We start from the raw sequence: 15345 nt of genomic DNA on the forward strand, positions 1-15345 counted from the left end.
ATTTTTCTGGAAAATATTTTTTGTTTGAAATATTGTAAAAAATCGTATTGTGAACATGCCTACCCGTTATAATTATGCATACAGTAGGTGTGGTTTGGGCGTTACAATAATTAAACCAATCACGGGTCCACGTGCCATTGCCTTTAAGAGATCCCATATCCGTTGCCCGTTATGCCCAGTTCTATATTGCTTCATAGCCTTACGGTCTGTGGAAGAGTGACGTGCTGCTGCACATATAATCACCCTCCTACCCAGCTGAAGCATGAGGATCAATAGCATACATACTGATGGTGTATGTATACCGGTTATCACCATGTGAGATCCAACCTATCCTCCCCCATCCTTGGACACCATGGTGTTGAGGTAGATGGTTTGTCAAATGGATCGCAGACAATCTGCCCCCCTACCCCCCCCCCCCCCTACCCCCCTTAGGAGATCAGTAAAGTCTTACATGCTAAGAAGATGTAGAGGGCTTTGCTTTCCACTGGGTAGCTTAAAAGTGCTAATGTAACCTATGACCACCTTAAGGTGCCTATGCAGTAACAATCCCTTTCCTACAGCATCACCACATACCTCTTAACCTTTGGGTAAGCTGTCCCTTTAAGTTGCAGATTGTTTACCATCTTGGGCTTGTTTACAACATTGACATTCACTACATCTGTTTTGCTATTCATCTCTGTCAGAGACAGCCACAGACACACGGACAAAGCAGGTACGCTCTCACAACATCTCTTGGCTCATATTCATGTCGCGCTCTGTTTCACTTCAAAGACCGCCATACATGCCATCTGAAAAAAAGGGCTCATGCTGAATTTCAACTAATCACTGTCAAATGAACCAGAATTCCAAATCTAGTGCTGAGCCATTTGGTATTCATGGCAGAGGATGATGATTATGTGATGCTGACCATGGTAATGAAATGTAATACAAAGCATATAAAACTCAAAGGCCTGTATTTTGCGTGTCTTAAGTACCAGGTCTTATTACTTAACTTAAGACCTGGAGGCGTGGTCAATGCTCTTTGGCCACTCAGAATATCCAAATGGCATTGATCACGCCTCCACGTCTTAAGTTAAGTAATAAGACCTGGTACTTAAGACACGCAAAATACAGCCCTTAGTGTTTTACATGAACTCTTTTTTTGCCAACTACATAAATATTCGTATGCTACCCCCCGCTAAGACTTGTTCATGAGTGAGGGGAGGACGCAGCAGGAGATCAGCCGGATAATCGGAGCAGCAGGGGCGGTATTATTGCAGTCGCTGTACCGCACTGTTGTGGCGAAAAGAGAGCTGAGCCAGAAGGCAAAGCTCTCTGTCTACTGAGCAATCTTCCTACTCTCACCTATGGTGTGGGCCCGAAATGAGTTTTCTTAGACGGGTGGCTGGCACCTTAGAGATAGGATGAGAGGTTCAGTCACGCGAGAGAGACTCGGAGTAGAGTCGCTGCTTCGTCGCTTGGAAAGGAGCCAGTTTAGGTGGTTAGGACATCTAGTAAGGATGCCTGAGCCTGAGCACACACACACACACCCCCACACCCCCACACCCCCCCCCCCCCCCACACACACACACACACACACACACACACACAGGGAGTCTGCACTGTGCTCCATCATTCACTCTCTTCTTCTTCTCTCTTTCTGGTCTGTGCTTAGCGCCAACGCTCCAAAATAGAACCGAGCTCTGTGAACTCACGCGACAAAAGGTTTTGAAGTGTTCACCTGACACTCCGTCTGATGCTTGCAGAAGGCCAAGAGCAGTGGTTTCGATCACAAAACATCATGATGGTGTTAGAGAATGCTTGTCCGACAGCAGAATAGATCTCACACACTGGAACCCCTCACCATCAAGGGATAGAGGTGGAGCAGGCAGACAGCTTCAAGTTCCTTGGCCTTCATGTGTCAAAACACCTGGGCTGGAAGGAAAACACTGATGCTACAAGGACTCGTCGAAAAAAGCAAGGACTCGTCAAAAACCACTTCCTGGTTGCCCACTTGCCCAGGATCTCTTCTTCTGCTGTAATATTTTGCGCGTATTGCTTATTTGGGCTTGATTCCTAATGTTTCACATTTCAAGGAACCCCATGTAAATATGCAATTGTCCACGGACATCCATCTGAAAATATTTTGTGCCAAGGAGGACCCCCATACAAGATTTGGGCCATAGGAGGCCTTTGCTACGTATGTTTCACCAGTTTCACGGGATTATGGTGTGTCCTGTGCATCACTAGCCTGATTATCAGACAGTAGCTTTCTTGAAGCTTCAGTCTGACATTGTCTCCTGTCTGAGCGATTTCAAGAGGGAGGGGATTAGAATTTCCCTCAACCAATAGCCATTGTTGTTGTTTTTCCCTCCTTCCTCATGTGTGTTGCGCTGTGTGATGACGCTGAAAACGGGCCTCGGCGCTGATTGGTTGTTCGTTAGACCCACCCCCACCACCGATTCTCATTGGATAATACATTTTTGTACCGAAGAAATTATAGGTTCACAGTGCAACACCAGACCAAGAGATGCAGTCCACTCAGAGATTGGGCGGGGTCTTTGGGCTGGATCCAGGCTAGTGCATCACTACAACAAGGGACGTTACCCATGGGAATGTTAGTGTACAGTATGTGTGTGGGTGTGCATATAGGCAATGTCCGGGTGTTTATATATGCATGTACTGTACAGTATGTGTATTGTCTGGTGTGTGTGTGTGTGTGTGTGTGTGTGTAAATGAGTGGTACTTACAGTAAGGTTTTGTCCATGCGGCTGCCCATGGAGCCTACTATCTCACCAAGAGTGCAGAATGCCTGGCCCAGAAAGTCCTACACGCACACACGTATGCACACACACACACACACGTATGCACGCACGCACGCACACATACGCACACACACACATGCACACAGACACAGAGAAAAATATTAATGTCAGAAGAGAAACAGTCATTATTGTCTCCGCCAGGCTGAATGCATGGCTGAGACTATAGGTTTTGCCCCCTGTCCGTCCATCGGTGTGTGCGTCCGTCCGTCCGTCTGTCTGTGAACAGCTAATCTCTGGCACCATTGGTGATCACTGAAAAACTGTGCGTCGCAGTCCCGCCCCTTTCATGACGACGCCAGGCCCAGGAAATAATTCTCAATGCATTTCTCCCATAGACATTTCAAAAGTATTTATTTAAAGACCTTTTAAGCATCGTACAAAGCCAACTCGAGTCGTGACAAATCCTGAAAATAAACACAATATCCTGATTGCGTAAGATTGGCATCTAAAGTTTGCAGGAGTGTTTCGCTTTGAACAAAAAGCCTCAAATCATTAATCATTAACAACACAGGTACAAGAAAGACGTTCTAAATTGAGAATTCTGATTAAAAAAACATGCAGTAATCCTGGTCTCTAAAACTACCTCCCCCTGGCCCCCCTGGGGCGCCTGATGGAGGGGTCGGAATAACGAAATTCTCCCGTCAGGTGAAAAGAAGCAGCTTGGACTCCTCATGCATAGAAGGAGCAACATAAAACATATCTAAACATGAAATAAAGTTCTATGTAAACTACAAAATTAGGGCTTTCATTTGGTATATAGATCGTGTGTGTAGGCCGTCTCTACGGAACGGTATGAAGCGAAAAGGAAAGTTCGGACAATAAACCGCATTTGCTGCTATGGGGTGATCATGAACTGAAAGAGCAAATGGAAATGGAATCGCGCACAAATAACTTCTTTGACTATACAATTATATAAACACAATGGACACAAGGAAGTGGCAGGCACTCGACTTCTGCTGATTATAGGAAAATTACAAAGAGATAGGAGAATAAGGAGAGATGAGGCAGCCTACTCTGTGCCTGCAGACATCTCCATTCAGGCGTGCGCGGCGTGCCGTGTGCCGCTCTACCAAACTAATTTAGCACGGCTTACGGGGGCTTTTAAACTCCACTATCGACTTCCCAAATGTATGTGACCAAAATAGCAATTATGGGGAAAGCGTGCCAACACGCCCATGACCACTCCTCTAGGCGCAAATACCGGTGTCGGCAAAAGAGATAGCGGGTGACGCGGGACGAAAATACCTTTAAGGGACAGAGAAAGCTCCTATATTCGTAATTTTCGGGCAGCGGCTGAATTGCGGGCCGCGCTGCGGGTAAAGTCTGAGACAAAAATGGAGCCCAGAATCTCTAAATACACTGAGCTGGTCGCTCACATGCAGCAAAATTTGACACTGAAAATTATTGCTTCCATATGTCTCGTTTGTGCACAGTAAACAGTAAACACAACAAATATCCCCTGTGTTAATTTCACTTGTAAACATTTAAATTTAAATTAATAGAGGATGTGTCTCTAATAAAAAATAAAATAAAAAACAGTGTTTCATTAAGTGAATACGTGTTATATGCTAATTTCAGAGGCCTTCAACTACTGGATGAGCAAGATGTGCTGACAGTGCTGTACAATGTGTTACGTAATTAAGTAATACATTTCCAGTATCAATTAGGGCAGTTATAACTAACTTGATGACTTGAAAACGAGAAGAAAGACCAATAACATTATCACATCATCATTAAGAAACAAATGCAGATGTTTAACAATAATTTAACTCTTGAAGAAAATGAATTAAATTTCACACTCTCAATTGTTAAAGATCTATAAGGGTCCATTTGGTTACCAACTCTGCATCATTTAGCTGGGGACCACCTGGAACCCCCTCAACGGAAAAAAGGATTCTCTAAGGCATGGAGACCTTTTATAGAATACTTTAATGCCTGCTGTGTTATTTTTTTCCCTTTCTTTTTTTTTAATGTTTTGTGATGTATGAAGAAGAAAAAAAAGGTGACACGATGTGCAATGACCTTGAGCTTAGCCATATGTTATTTAATTGTCCCCAATAAAAAGCTATATATATTGTGGGATAAAATTGGGCTATTTATTTGCTCTCTTTCTCCATCTCTTTCCACTACACTAAGAGAGCAAAAATGCGTTTAAATAATCCATGAGAATAAAATAAGAAAAAAAACGACAATAGAGACATGAACAAACATGAAGGGACATGCAGTTAACCTCATAGAACCCATGAGGATACACAGACCTTAATTAGACCTCACCACTGCAATCTCTCATTCCATCATCTTTCTGATCCCCTGCAGGCATGTGCGTGTATAGTATCGGCACAGGGTATTAGGAACCGCATGCCAGGGAGAAACATCTGCTGTTGTGGGAGGAGTGGGAGGACGATGCCATCCTTTGAGCCTTGGAACTTATATACTGTAGCTGTCAAGTCGAGATACTGTATACGAATGCATTCATTCGCTTCATGTTATTTATAGCCGGGATGAGAGAGAGAGAGAGAGAGAGAGAGAGAAAGATCTGTTATTCCATATCTCAGATCCCCCACATCCGCAGTGATGACAGGAAGCAGCCAAGCAGCCCATGCAGTCCTTCTGAGAGTAAATCGCTGCCCTGACAGTGTTGGTTGTGCTCAGTGTTAGAGCCCCCCAAGGGCAGGATGGGGTTGGGGGTCTTTGACTGAGGGAAAGCAGTAGGGGTGTAACGATATAGTAACTGCATCGAAATATTGATTTTAATTTAAAATATTGAAGAATATCGATATGTAAACAGCAAATATCGTATATCGTTTGACTTGTACTCCACATTTGACCCATCTCTTGGAGTGGTGAGCTGCAGCCAAGCAGGGAGGCATTGGGTCCCATTTTTACAGTTTCAGGGCGGACCACAAGGCCACTATGCCGATGCCACTCAACTGTTTCAATCCTTCCCCCCTCTGCTACCCAGGTGGAAGAGCGCATCACTGCATGCCTGGCTGACATCTCACAGTGGATGTCTTCTAACCACCTCAAGCTGAACCCAGACAAGACTGCTATATTAACACTTATATGTTATATACGTATATAACACTTCACACGGGTGTGATTCTTGTAATTATGGAGCATCAACACCTTGCCGGTGGTAAATTTGGTAGTGGTAAATTTGGTATATAGTCTTAGAAGATATGTGTTGTCTCAACCGGATGTTGATTCCTCACTGGACGATGAGAAGCACAGGCCGGCGCCATTAGGGCGACCGCTATGCGCCGAGAAATATGCCTTGTTTTGTTGAGAAATGCCGCCTGGGACGGGGATTTGGAGATAGAAGCGACTGAAAGCGTGGGTGCGCACGCGTGCACGCACATGCAGACCAAGATGGCGGGGGATGTGTTAAAAAGGGCCCAGGACGCATGTGTTCCAGGGGCTTGAAATCCAATGGTTAGTCCCACAAGGGGGTCAGGTAAAACTCAGAATCTGAATCAGAAGCTTATTATGGTCTGGGCTGTCAAATGATTACAATTTTTAATCAGATTAATCACAGCTTCAAAATTAATTTAATCATGATTAATCACCATTCGGTGATATTTTTCGGTAATATTTTTATTCCAAAATAAGCCATGTTTTCCTGTATATTGTTGTGGAAATGGAATGATAAATGACAGAAAGCCGATATACATTTGTTAACATACCTATCTAGTATTCTGTTTATTTAACAAATCAACAAATAACAATGTTATTCTTCTTATTAACACAGAGAGGAACAGAATTTGAACTGTTTGCATGGGGGTTTGTAACAAATAACTATAATGCTCTCAGGCAGACAAAAAAATAGGAGCTCCGTTACTTTGACGCATGAGCATCAATATAAATAAGAAATAAGATTAAGGCAAACATTGGAACATTCTTTCTGTAACAGTACAGTATTTTAACTTTTTTTTTTAATCAAACCAAAAGAACATGGCCATCACAACATGGCCTACACATGTATGTGGCCCTCTTATCTACTCCTGCTTCAGCCAGTTGCTCAGGCACACCAACTTGTCCACATTTTCTGAGAGTAAGGCTGCCCTTTTCTTGTTCACAATGTGACCTGCAACCGAGAAGAGCCTCTCACATGGGACTGAGGTTGCAGGAGTGGCTAGATATTTGCGGGCCAGCAGGCCCCTGCATGAGATGCCCACCACTGCAAGGGGCATTTCTCCGTGCTAATGGGGGGCTCTGCCCTGTACCTGTGCATGTCTCTGTCAGGCTGCATCCCTTCGTCTGAATCAGAATCTGAGTCCATCTCCAGAAGAAGGCTAATTTTCTTCTTGGGTGGCCCATCTTCATCAGTGTGTGGAGATGCTCTGGGTGGTTCTTCACGCAGCATGCGTCCAAGTGTGGTCCACACCGCTTCTCTCTCCGTCTTAGGCACACTCTTTAAGCCTTTAAAACGTGGATCCAGTGCTGTTGCAATCTTGAGCCATTCATTGTTCATGTTTCTTTGGCGGGAGGCTAGGTCTTCCTTGATCTTCTCTTTAAATTTCACCACATATGCAGGGTCCTCATCAGAGACTTCCATCTTGCGATGCAAGTGGCAGAGTGCTGGTAGTACCACAGAGCAGGAAACGTAGGTCTCCCCACCCAGAAGCTCAGTGACATACCTGCAGAACACACACACATTTCGAATATGCCAATAAAACAGAAACAATTCCTTGCATTTCACAAGGAAAAACAATTAAAATAAATAAAAAAAATAGCAAGAAGAAATAAAAGGAAAATTAAAAAAGAAAGAAATCTAAGCATATCCGAAAAGTAGATTAACGTTTAATATTCATTTGATAAAATTAATTTCAGACTACAATGAATGGTCACATTATGATGAGTAAAGACAGGCTTACCGGCAGGGCTCCAGAAGGGTCTCCAGTTTCTTGAGTTTGTCCCATTCTGCGTCCGTCAGCATAGCGAGTTTATGGTTCTGTTGATCCAGGGTTGCGATTACAGGTGCTTTGTTGCGGACGAGTCGCTTGACCATTTCCAACGTGGAATTCCAACGCGTTGATACGTCCTGGACAAGGGCCTACTCCTTCGATCCAAGTGACAGTTGCTCTTCAGTTAGCTCTGCTGCGTTTGCGGGGGTGTGCTTGAAGTGGCCAACAATTTTGCGACACTTGGCTAACGTGCCGACAAATCCGCTGTCAGCAAGACTCACGGTGATGCTTCTCTGTATGATGTGAGTGGTACAGGGAATGTGATCGTACGGTAGAATGCGAGCCGCAGCAATCATATTGCGTGCACTGTCAGTCCCTATGGTTGTAACCTTTTTTTCAATTTACCACTTGCGTGCTACAGTTTGGAACTGCTCTGCACATGCCTCCGCAAAGTGACGTTCTTCTGTTTTCATTATAGTTAGTGCAAAAGACTGCAATTCCCATGCTTCAGTGATTTGATGTGCAGTTACTCCCAGGTAATTTGTATTATACTCACTGACACACTCACTCACTTTTGCAATTGTGTTGGTTAATTTATCGGAGGTGGACTTGCTTAGTGCCCTGTGTTCATTCAGGTTGGTCTGACGCAAGCCATCCGAAGCTGCCCCAACAAATGCATGTTTCGCGTTGATATGGTACTTTAAGCTTGAACAGCTTCGGTGAAAAATCAACTGCTTAGAGCAATGCGTGCAAATGACTGCTTGCTTATTTATTGTTCCATCTTTGTTCTTTGCAAACACAAAACCATCCATAGGCCCAACCTTTTCTTTGTTGTGTTTACTGTTTAGACCAGCCGCCTTCCACTGCAGAACTAGAGCGACGCGGTGGGTTGAGTCAGTGAATGGAATTATGGGATTTAAGCGGGCCATTAACATCCTATGGCATGATTCATGAGTCTGAATCCATTCCAAGCATTAGTTTTGCACACAATACACTCCTTGGGCTAAAAACAGCCATAGCCAGCTTGCCCAAAATGTGCTAACCTCATCACATTTGTGCTGACCTCATCACATTTGTCTTGACGTCTATGTCCATATGATGTGTGATTCAGCTAAACCAGCTCATAGAAAACCTCAGCATATCCTTTCACATTAAAACTTGTAAAATGCAGACAAGATTATTTTGTTCCCACCAGTTGTGGAAGCATCAGTGATGCTTGCGGAACTAAACTATGTCTCGTTCCTGACCTTATCACTGTCGTGGCAATAATCACGTTAAACCACACCCTCTCGTGTGATATTGCTTAATTCATGCATATGTCTGGATCTTTGTAGGCAATAGTCACTTATTAATATGTACCTGTAGGCTAGTTATGATAATAAAATAATTTGTTCTAATAAATGTAACTTTTATTCAGTCAGAGAATATTTTATAAACATCCCTCTTGCCGTTTAATCACATTCACAATCAAGCAATTGGTTTGGAACTGCATGTTGCTTATTATTGCTTATTGGGGGAGGGGGGAATGTCAATTACACTTTATGGAATGCACTCATTCTCGGCCTGGCTGGTAGACAGGATGATTAGGCTATTAAATTACTCCTGTGGAGAATGCTCATGTGATTTGATCACCCCAGCCATAGACTCCAAGTCTATGGCTGGGGTGAACTTGGGAGCTTCCCCTGTGTGCAGTTCTCAAGCTGCTTGGCAGAGAGGAGAATGGAAAAAAAGCAACAGCAATAGTTTGGGGGAGCAAGATGCAATATATGAATTTCAAATTGATTACTCCGACACCATTCCAGCTTGCACAGTTAACATTTTGCCAGGTTCGATGAACAAATTGATAGTTCTGTAGTGTTTGAATCTTCCAAATGTTTTGAGTACAAACAAAATAGTTTTCTGACAATGAGCCCTGACTGACAAAGCAGATTTTTACTTTGATATTTGTCAGTAATGTTTTTGCCGACATTATTCTGAAAATAAGTGGATATAAAAAAAAGAAAATGATTCAATATATAATGGGGAATACACACATATATAAAATAGATTCCATCAGTATTTTCAAGCATACGTGCATGTGTCTGTTGTTGCCGGTATCATTGACACCAATTGGAGCTTTACAAACGCATAGTACGCATGCAGTAAATTCCATGCATTGACGCGCCTGGTGTAGCGCCTCGGCCGTTAAGGGAAGGAGAGAGAATACTCACATGTTTAGAAAGATTGTCGCTCTTGGAGTCCAAATCATACCTGGGGAGACATAGTAGACAGACAAGGCACAGCATTGATTAGTGTGCTTAATGTTCCCTGTTTTTCTCCATGTGTGCATAGTCCTGCTACTGTATGGTCTGTTGTATTGTCTTGCATTATATCCTTACTGCATGTATTTGGGAAGATAAGCAATAGTCAATAAGTAGACAATAAAGACAACCTGATGAAAAGCAAAGCAGCTATGAGTAAAACTAAGAGTAATTACGGTATTCACTAAACTTAACCGGGCACCAAACAGTGTGGCTGTTTGGAACTGACCAATATCTTCAGAGCACCATATTCTAAAAAGAAAAAATACAAATTAAGGGGGGGAGGGTTTCAAATTTCTTTGAGTTATTATTAATGCCAGAACTCATGAAACAATGGATTAACACTAATTATTCACTATACAATCTTGCCACACTAATTGAAAGCCATGCGCCCGTTTATACATTCGCCTTTGTTCGCTTTCTCCTACCAAACCACTCCGTTTGCACACATCTCTCCTATCATGAGCAACTGTACTGTATATGAAAGTTTTTATACAAATAATCATTACTTTACTTTCTACTTTATTTTATGGCCCGTATCACTGATTACAAATTAAGCAAAAAGCTAACAACACATGTTTCACAGCCACTTACTACAGTAGCCCTGTACTATTGCATTTCTATGGGTTGTGGGACCATAATTGCATATAAAAATTACATTTACTTCCAATTACTGTAGTGGCAGTAAAACAATGATAACATAGTTTGTTTGCAACTATGTATAATTTTAAGTACTGCAATGTATAGAAAGAACTACATTTGACTTGCAGAGGAGGCTGACACTGAATTCTCCAACACATACAAATTACAATCATGAAACCTTTGACTAAGCATTGATTGGGGGTATGATGTGCGATTCAGCTAATCAGCTCATACAAAACCTCAGCATATCCTTTCACATTAAAACTTGTAAAATGCAGACAAGATCATTTTGTTCCCACTTGTGTGACTAACACCTTGTGGAAACTGTTAGACTGATGCTAGGATGATGAACAGCAAATCAAGCCTCTATGGAATTGGTCTGAAGAAGACGCGCTAACTCCTCAGCTGTGTTACATTTCTGTGAATGTGTTACTGATTATGTGCACTGTATGTCGTGTATGAGTGTGTTATCTCAAGTGATTGTTTGCAAGCATTATTGCAACTTTGAGGAAGTGTGTGTTTGAGTAGTATAACGGTGTGTGTTTTAATCACAAGTTACCATACTGTCTGTTACACTTGAATCAGTAATTAAGCGAAGCTATGAAACGGCAAAGTTTAGTTATATCCGTACAATGGTTGTGTGTCCGTCAGAAAAAAAGCAGCGGATTCCACCCACACCCCTGCCTCACCACAGACCCCCTCACCCCCCAATTCATTTTTTTAACGGATTTGCATAAATGTGCCATATTTTGAATAAAAATGGCGATTTTCGCCGTAAAGCTACACTTTTGAATGTCTGCACAGATCAAGGGTGCAACGCTGATATGCTTCCGTGTGTGTGCAAGTGCGTCAATTTAGATGGTTACGGCTTGTGGGGGCCGCGCTGACTAACTGCACGTGGCATGGAATACCAATAGCCGCCACAAGATGGAGGCAGAAAAAGAGTTAAACACAACACACAACCACAACCACAGCGGGAAGAGTGTGAATAAAATGCATTCAGGTTGATGAAAATGAACAAATCCATGAATAGTATACAGACTGTATACTATAGTATAATACAGTTGATTCCGAAAGGGCATTAAAGACTGAATTCGGTGAATATTATCCAATTATTCGCCACACTTGGTTAAGAAGCCACTTTCACCCAGGGCTTTCCACTGGCTTCACTGAGCATTCAGAGTTATCATTTCAATATTCAGAGAGGCGACCTGGAAAGCTGCCAGTTATAGGGGATGAGATTTAAAGGGACTTCCAGGCATGAGCAGCTTCCAGGGAAGGCTTCTAATAGCCAGATGTGAGGACTAGAGTGGCTTCAGGGTGGGCTGCAGAGTGACTGCAGACCGACGAAGAGAGAAGAGGAGGCCACTTTATGGCTCAGTAGTTTGTCCAGGAGGTCTGTGGTGCTCCAGGGAGGTTGGTGCTCTCTGGTACTGTCTGTGGATTGCTCCAGGGAGGTTAAGAGCTGACTGGAAATGAGGGAGTTAGGGGGAGAGCTGTGTCTGTCTGGGGAGTGTGTGTGTGTGTGTGTGTGTGTGTGTGTGTGTGTGTGTGTGTGTGTGTGTGTGTGTGCGTGTGTGCATGCGTGCGTGTGTGGAGACATGGTGGCAGCATGGACTGGTTTAGGGACATCAGCCCAGGAGATAGTAATAGGCGCTGATGCTCGCCCACTCACAATGAACTAGCAGGGTTTTTTTTTTACGGGTCCAAAATAACACACCAGAACTAAAACAATAATTTCATCTTACTCAGTTTTTGAGATATCACGCAGGACACAGGTGTATGGCTCTTCAAATGGAATGTAAATCATTTACAAAGAAAAGCTTTTGTCTTGCATTTATGTGCACTTGATTTGAAAAGGGCCCATTTATTTGTGCAGGTACAGTATAATCTGTTCCCATAGGTTTAACCTAATCATCACGCAAGTTACAAAGCACTTCAAGTGTTTCTCATATTAATACAACATGAAACCGAATCATGCATACATATCTTGGGTATTATTTGGGGATTTCGATTCAAGTGGACCCGTGAAGACAGGGAGTCAGCCAAACTGCAAACACAGCACACACTATCCCCATCCCAAAAGACAAACAATACTCTCTCTCTCTCTCTCTCTCTCCCCATTCCTTTCTCTCACCCCCCGGCCCCACCCCCTCTCTCTACATCTCTGACAGCCTCTCCCTAGTCAGGGGATATTAATAAGATCTGGGAATAAATATCCCACCAAGAACTTTCTTCACCAATGTGTTTGTAAAGGTGTCTACTAGCATATCCCACATTGGTTTCTATTAAACTACCCTAGGGGAATTTTTGACAGCTGCTGAAAGTTGGGGTACAACCATTATAAGGCAAAATGTTTTAAATTTCATTATGCTTTAAGTAGCATGTGCCGTGTCAAACTAGGGTGTTTTCATGATTCTGAATCCATTCCAAGCATTAGTTTTGCACAAAAACACTCCTTGGGCCTTAAAAGGCCATAGCCGTCATCACAAATGTGATGAGGTCAACACATTTTGGCACATTTGGGCAAGTGGCTATGGCCGAATTTAGCCCAAGGAGTGGAATGGGTTCAGAATCACAAAAAATAAAACACAAACAGCAAGCCATCTCTCCTTGACCTAATGTCTGCCCCCCTCCCTCCCCCTGGGTCGAGCAGTGTCCCTGCTGACACTGACAGGCTAACCGCTAAAACAAACAAAAGAGCCTAATCCATATTTCAGGAGTTTATTCAAGTGCTCGCCTCAGTGGAGATTATTTAGGCCTCACTCACACCTAAAAACATTTGTCTTGTCCGTGTCTTCTGTCTTGTCCGTGTCTAATGGCCGCCCCAATGCATTTTCAATGGAAGTCACATGGTGATGCGGAGGAGAGAAGAACATGTGAGCCGGCGCATGCGTGAGCGTTCGGCAGCGTTTGACAGGAGCTCCTCTTAAACCGGTCACCTTTTAATCATTTTTAGATTTATTTTACCAGTCATGACACCTCAGTTTTTTAATCTATGTATCTTAATGATCCCAGCTATCGGATGCATAGATCAGGAGATCAGTTATTGTTTTATGCTGCTGACGGTCTCGGTCTGGAAAGACACCGGCATTAGCCCCGGGGCTAGTTTGACAGCCCTTTGCCAATCTGAACTGACGAGAGATAATTTTCTACATTTGTTTGATCTCCTACGCAACTGTGGTTTAACATTCTTCATCTCCAGACCCATCCCCACTTTTGGCCACTCCGACGAACAGTTTAGCAGACTGACCTTTAACATGTCTGCCGCACTTATGACATTGGCATATCATATCATATCATATCATATCATATCATATCATATCATATCATATCATATCATATCATATCATAACAATCAGCCATCAAACAAAAATGTTTGGTCAAACCATGTGACTTCTATTGGAAATGCATTGGGGCGGCCATTAAACACGGACAAGACACAAGACGGGTGTTATTTAGGTGTGAGTAAGGCCGATTCATACTCCTATTTTAGAGCCGAATAGTCGACGGTTCGGGGGGGGGGTGCAGGTACCGTCCTAAAGTCGCCTCTTCGGCGCTACTGAAAATTTCTGACGAGCCGAAATCATTTCGGCACTACAGCGGTAAAATAGGAGTATGAATCGGCTCTAAGCACCTAACCAGTAACCACCTGGAGTGAACCTCAGCCACGATGAAGGAAATCTTTTACAGTCCGGCGAGCCTTCCCACGTCCGAAACGGTCGAGAAATTACAGAGTTACCGTGTTGCAGCTTCCCGTGCTCGGACAGACACAGGGACACATACATACACACACACACACACACACACACACACACACACACACACACACACAAACACACACACACACACACACACACACACACATACATACTAGGACAGACACACATAGCTGCGTAATGGAGCGGAGGCACCGCTCAAAAACACATTTGTGGATATTATTAGGCAGTGTGTGTGTGTGTACTTTTACTTTTTGCTGGTGTTGTGCATTTTCTATCACAAACCATGATAACTGAAAAGAGTGGACTGGACAGTGTTTTGTAAGTAGACATAAAAATGGCAAATGTAACAGAATGTTACATGACATTACAGCTGGCTGCTCCCTCGACCCTGCTTGTCAACAGGACCCAGTCGTCTGTGTAATTGGCGATGAAAATCCCTCGCTGAGCCAGCCTCGGTGGACTTTACAAACACCCGAGGACTGAGAGTCAGGTAGAACTACTAAGTACTTGTATTGTCTTCCCCGAAACCAGAAATAAACTCCTGGATACACCATCTCAAGCAGGGTGGCACATGTTTTACCTTCACACTCGCAGACTCTCATGTAGGCCCAAAATGGGACCTCATTTCTAAGGTACTTGAGTACTAGAAACCCACTTGGGTTTGATGAGGGGCGGGATTGATGAGGCGCCACCTCTCTTCTCACACTCTTGCTAATCAGTGATGAGAATTCTCTCTGAAGTATCTCGGCAGCCTCCCTGCTGGCATGAGACAAGATGGGCTTCGCTGACGCCCACGACATTGCTACATTGCTTTTGGAAAGAACTTGGGCCTCATGGCCCTTCCCTATCCTTCACATGTGTTACCGATGTTACTATTGAAGGCTCTGTTCAATTCAGGTCCAGTGGGTCTCAAAGTGTCCTTGAGTGGGTTCCAAATGGCCCCGTACGGGTGGGTAACTCTGAGAGTGTACAA

General features: G+C 43.5%; 1 protein-coding gene across 1 annotated transcript in view; it reads right to left on the minus strand.

Moving 5' to 3' along the window:
• The window catches only part of LOC308313517 (copine-8-like), a gene marked incomplete at both ends in the record, with an annotated part of 79978 nt that overhangs the window by 36579 nt on the left and 28054 nt on the right, over positions 1-15345 (minus strand). Inside the window, 2 exons of the mRNA XM_080760672.1 lie at positions 2730-2806; positions 9919-9958. Coding sequence (XP_080616798.1) covers positions 2730-2806; positions 9919-9958 — 117 coding nt within the window. The remainder of the gene's footprint in view (positions 1-2729; positions 2807-9918; positions 9959-15345) is intronic.

This window comes from Protomyctophum bolini, assembly GCF_963924005.1.
Source record: "Protomyctophum bolini genome assembly, chromosome: 4".
NCBI lineage: Eukaryota > Metazoa > Chordata > Actinopteri > Myctophiformes > Myctophidae > Protomyctophum > Protomyctophum bolini.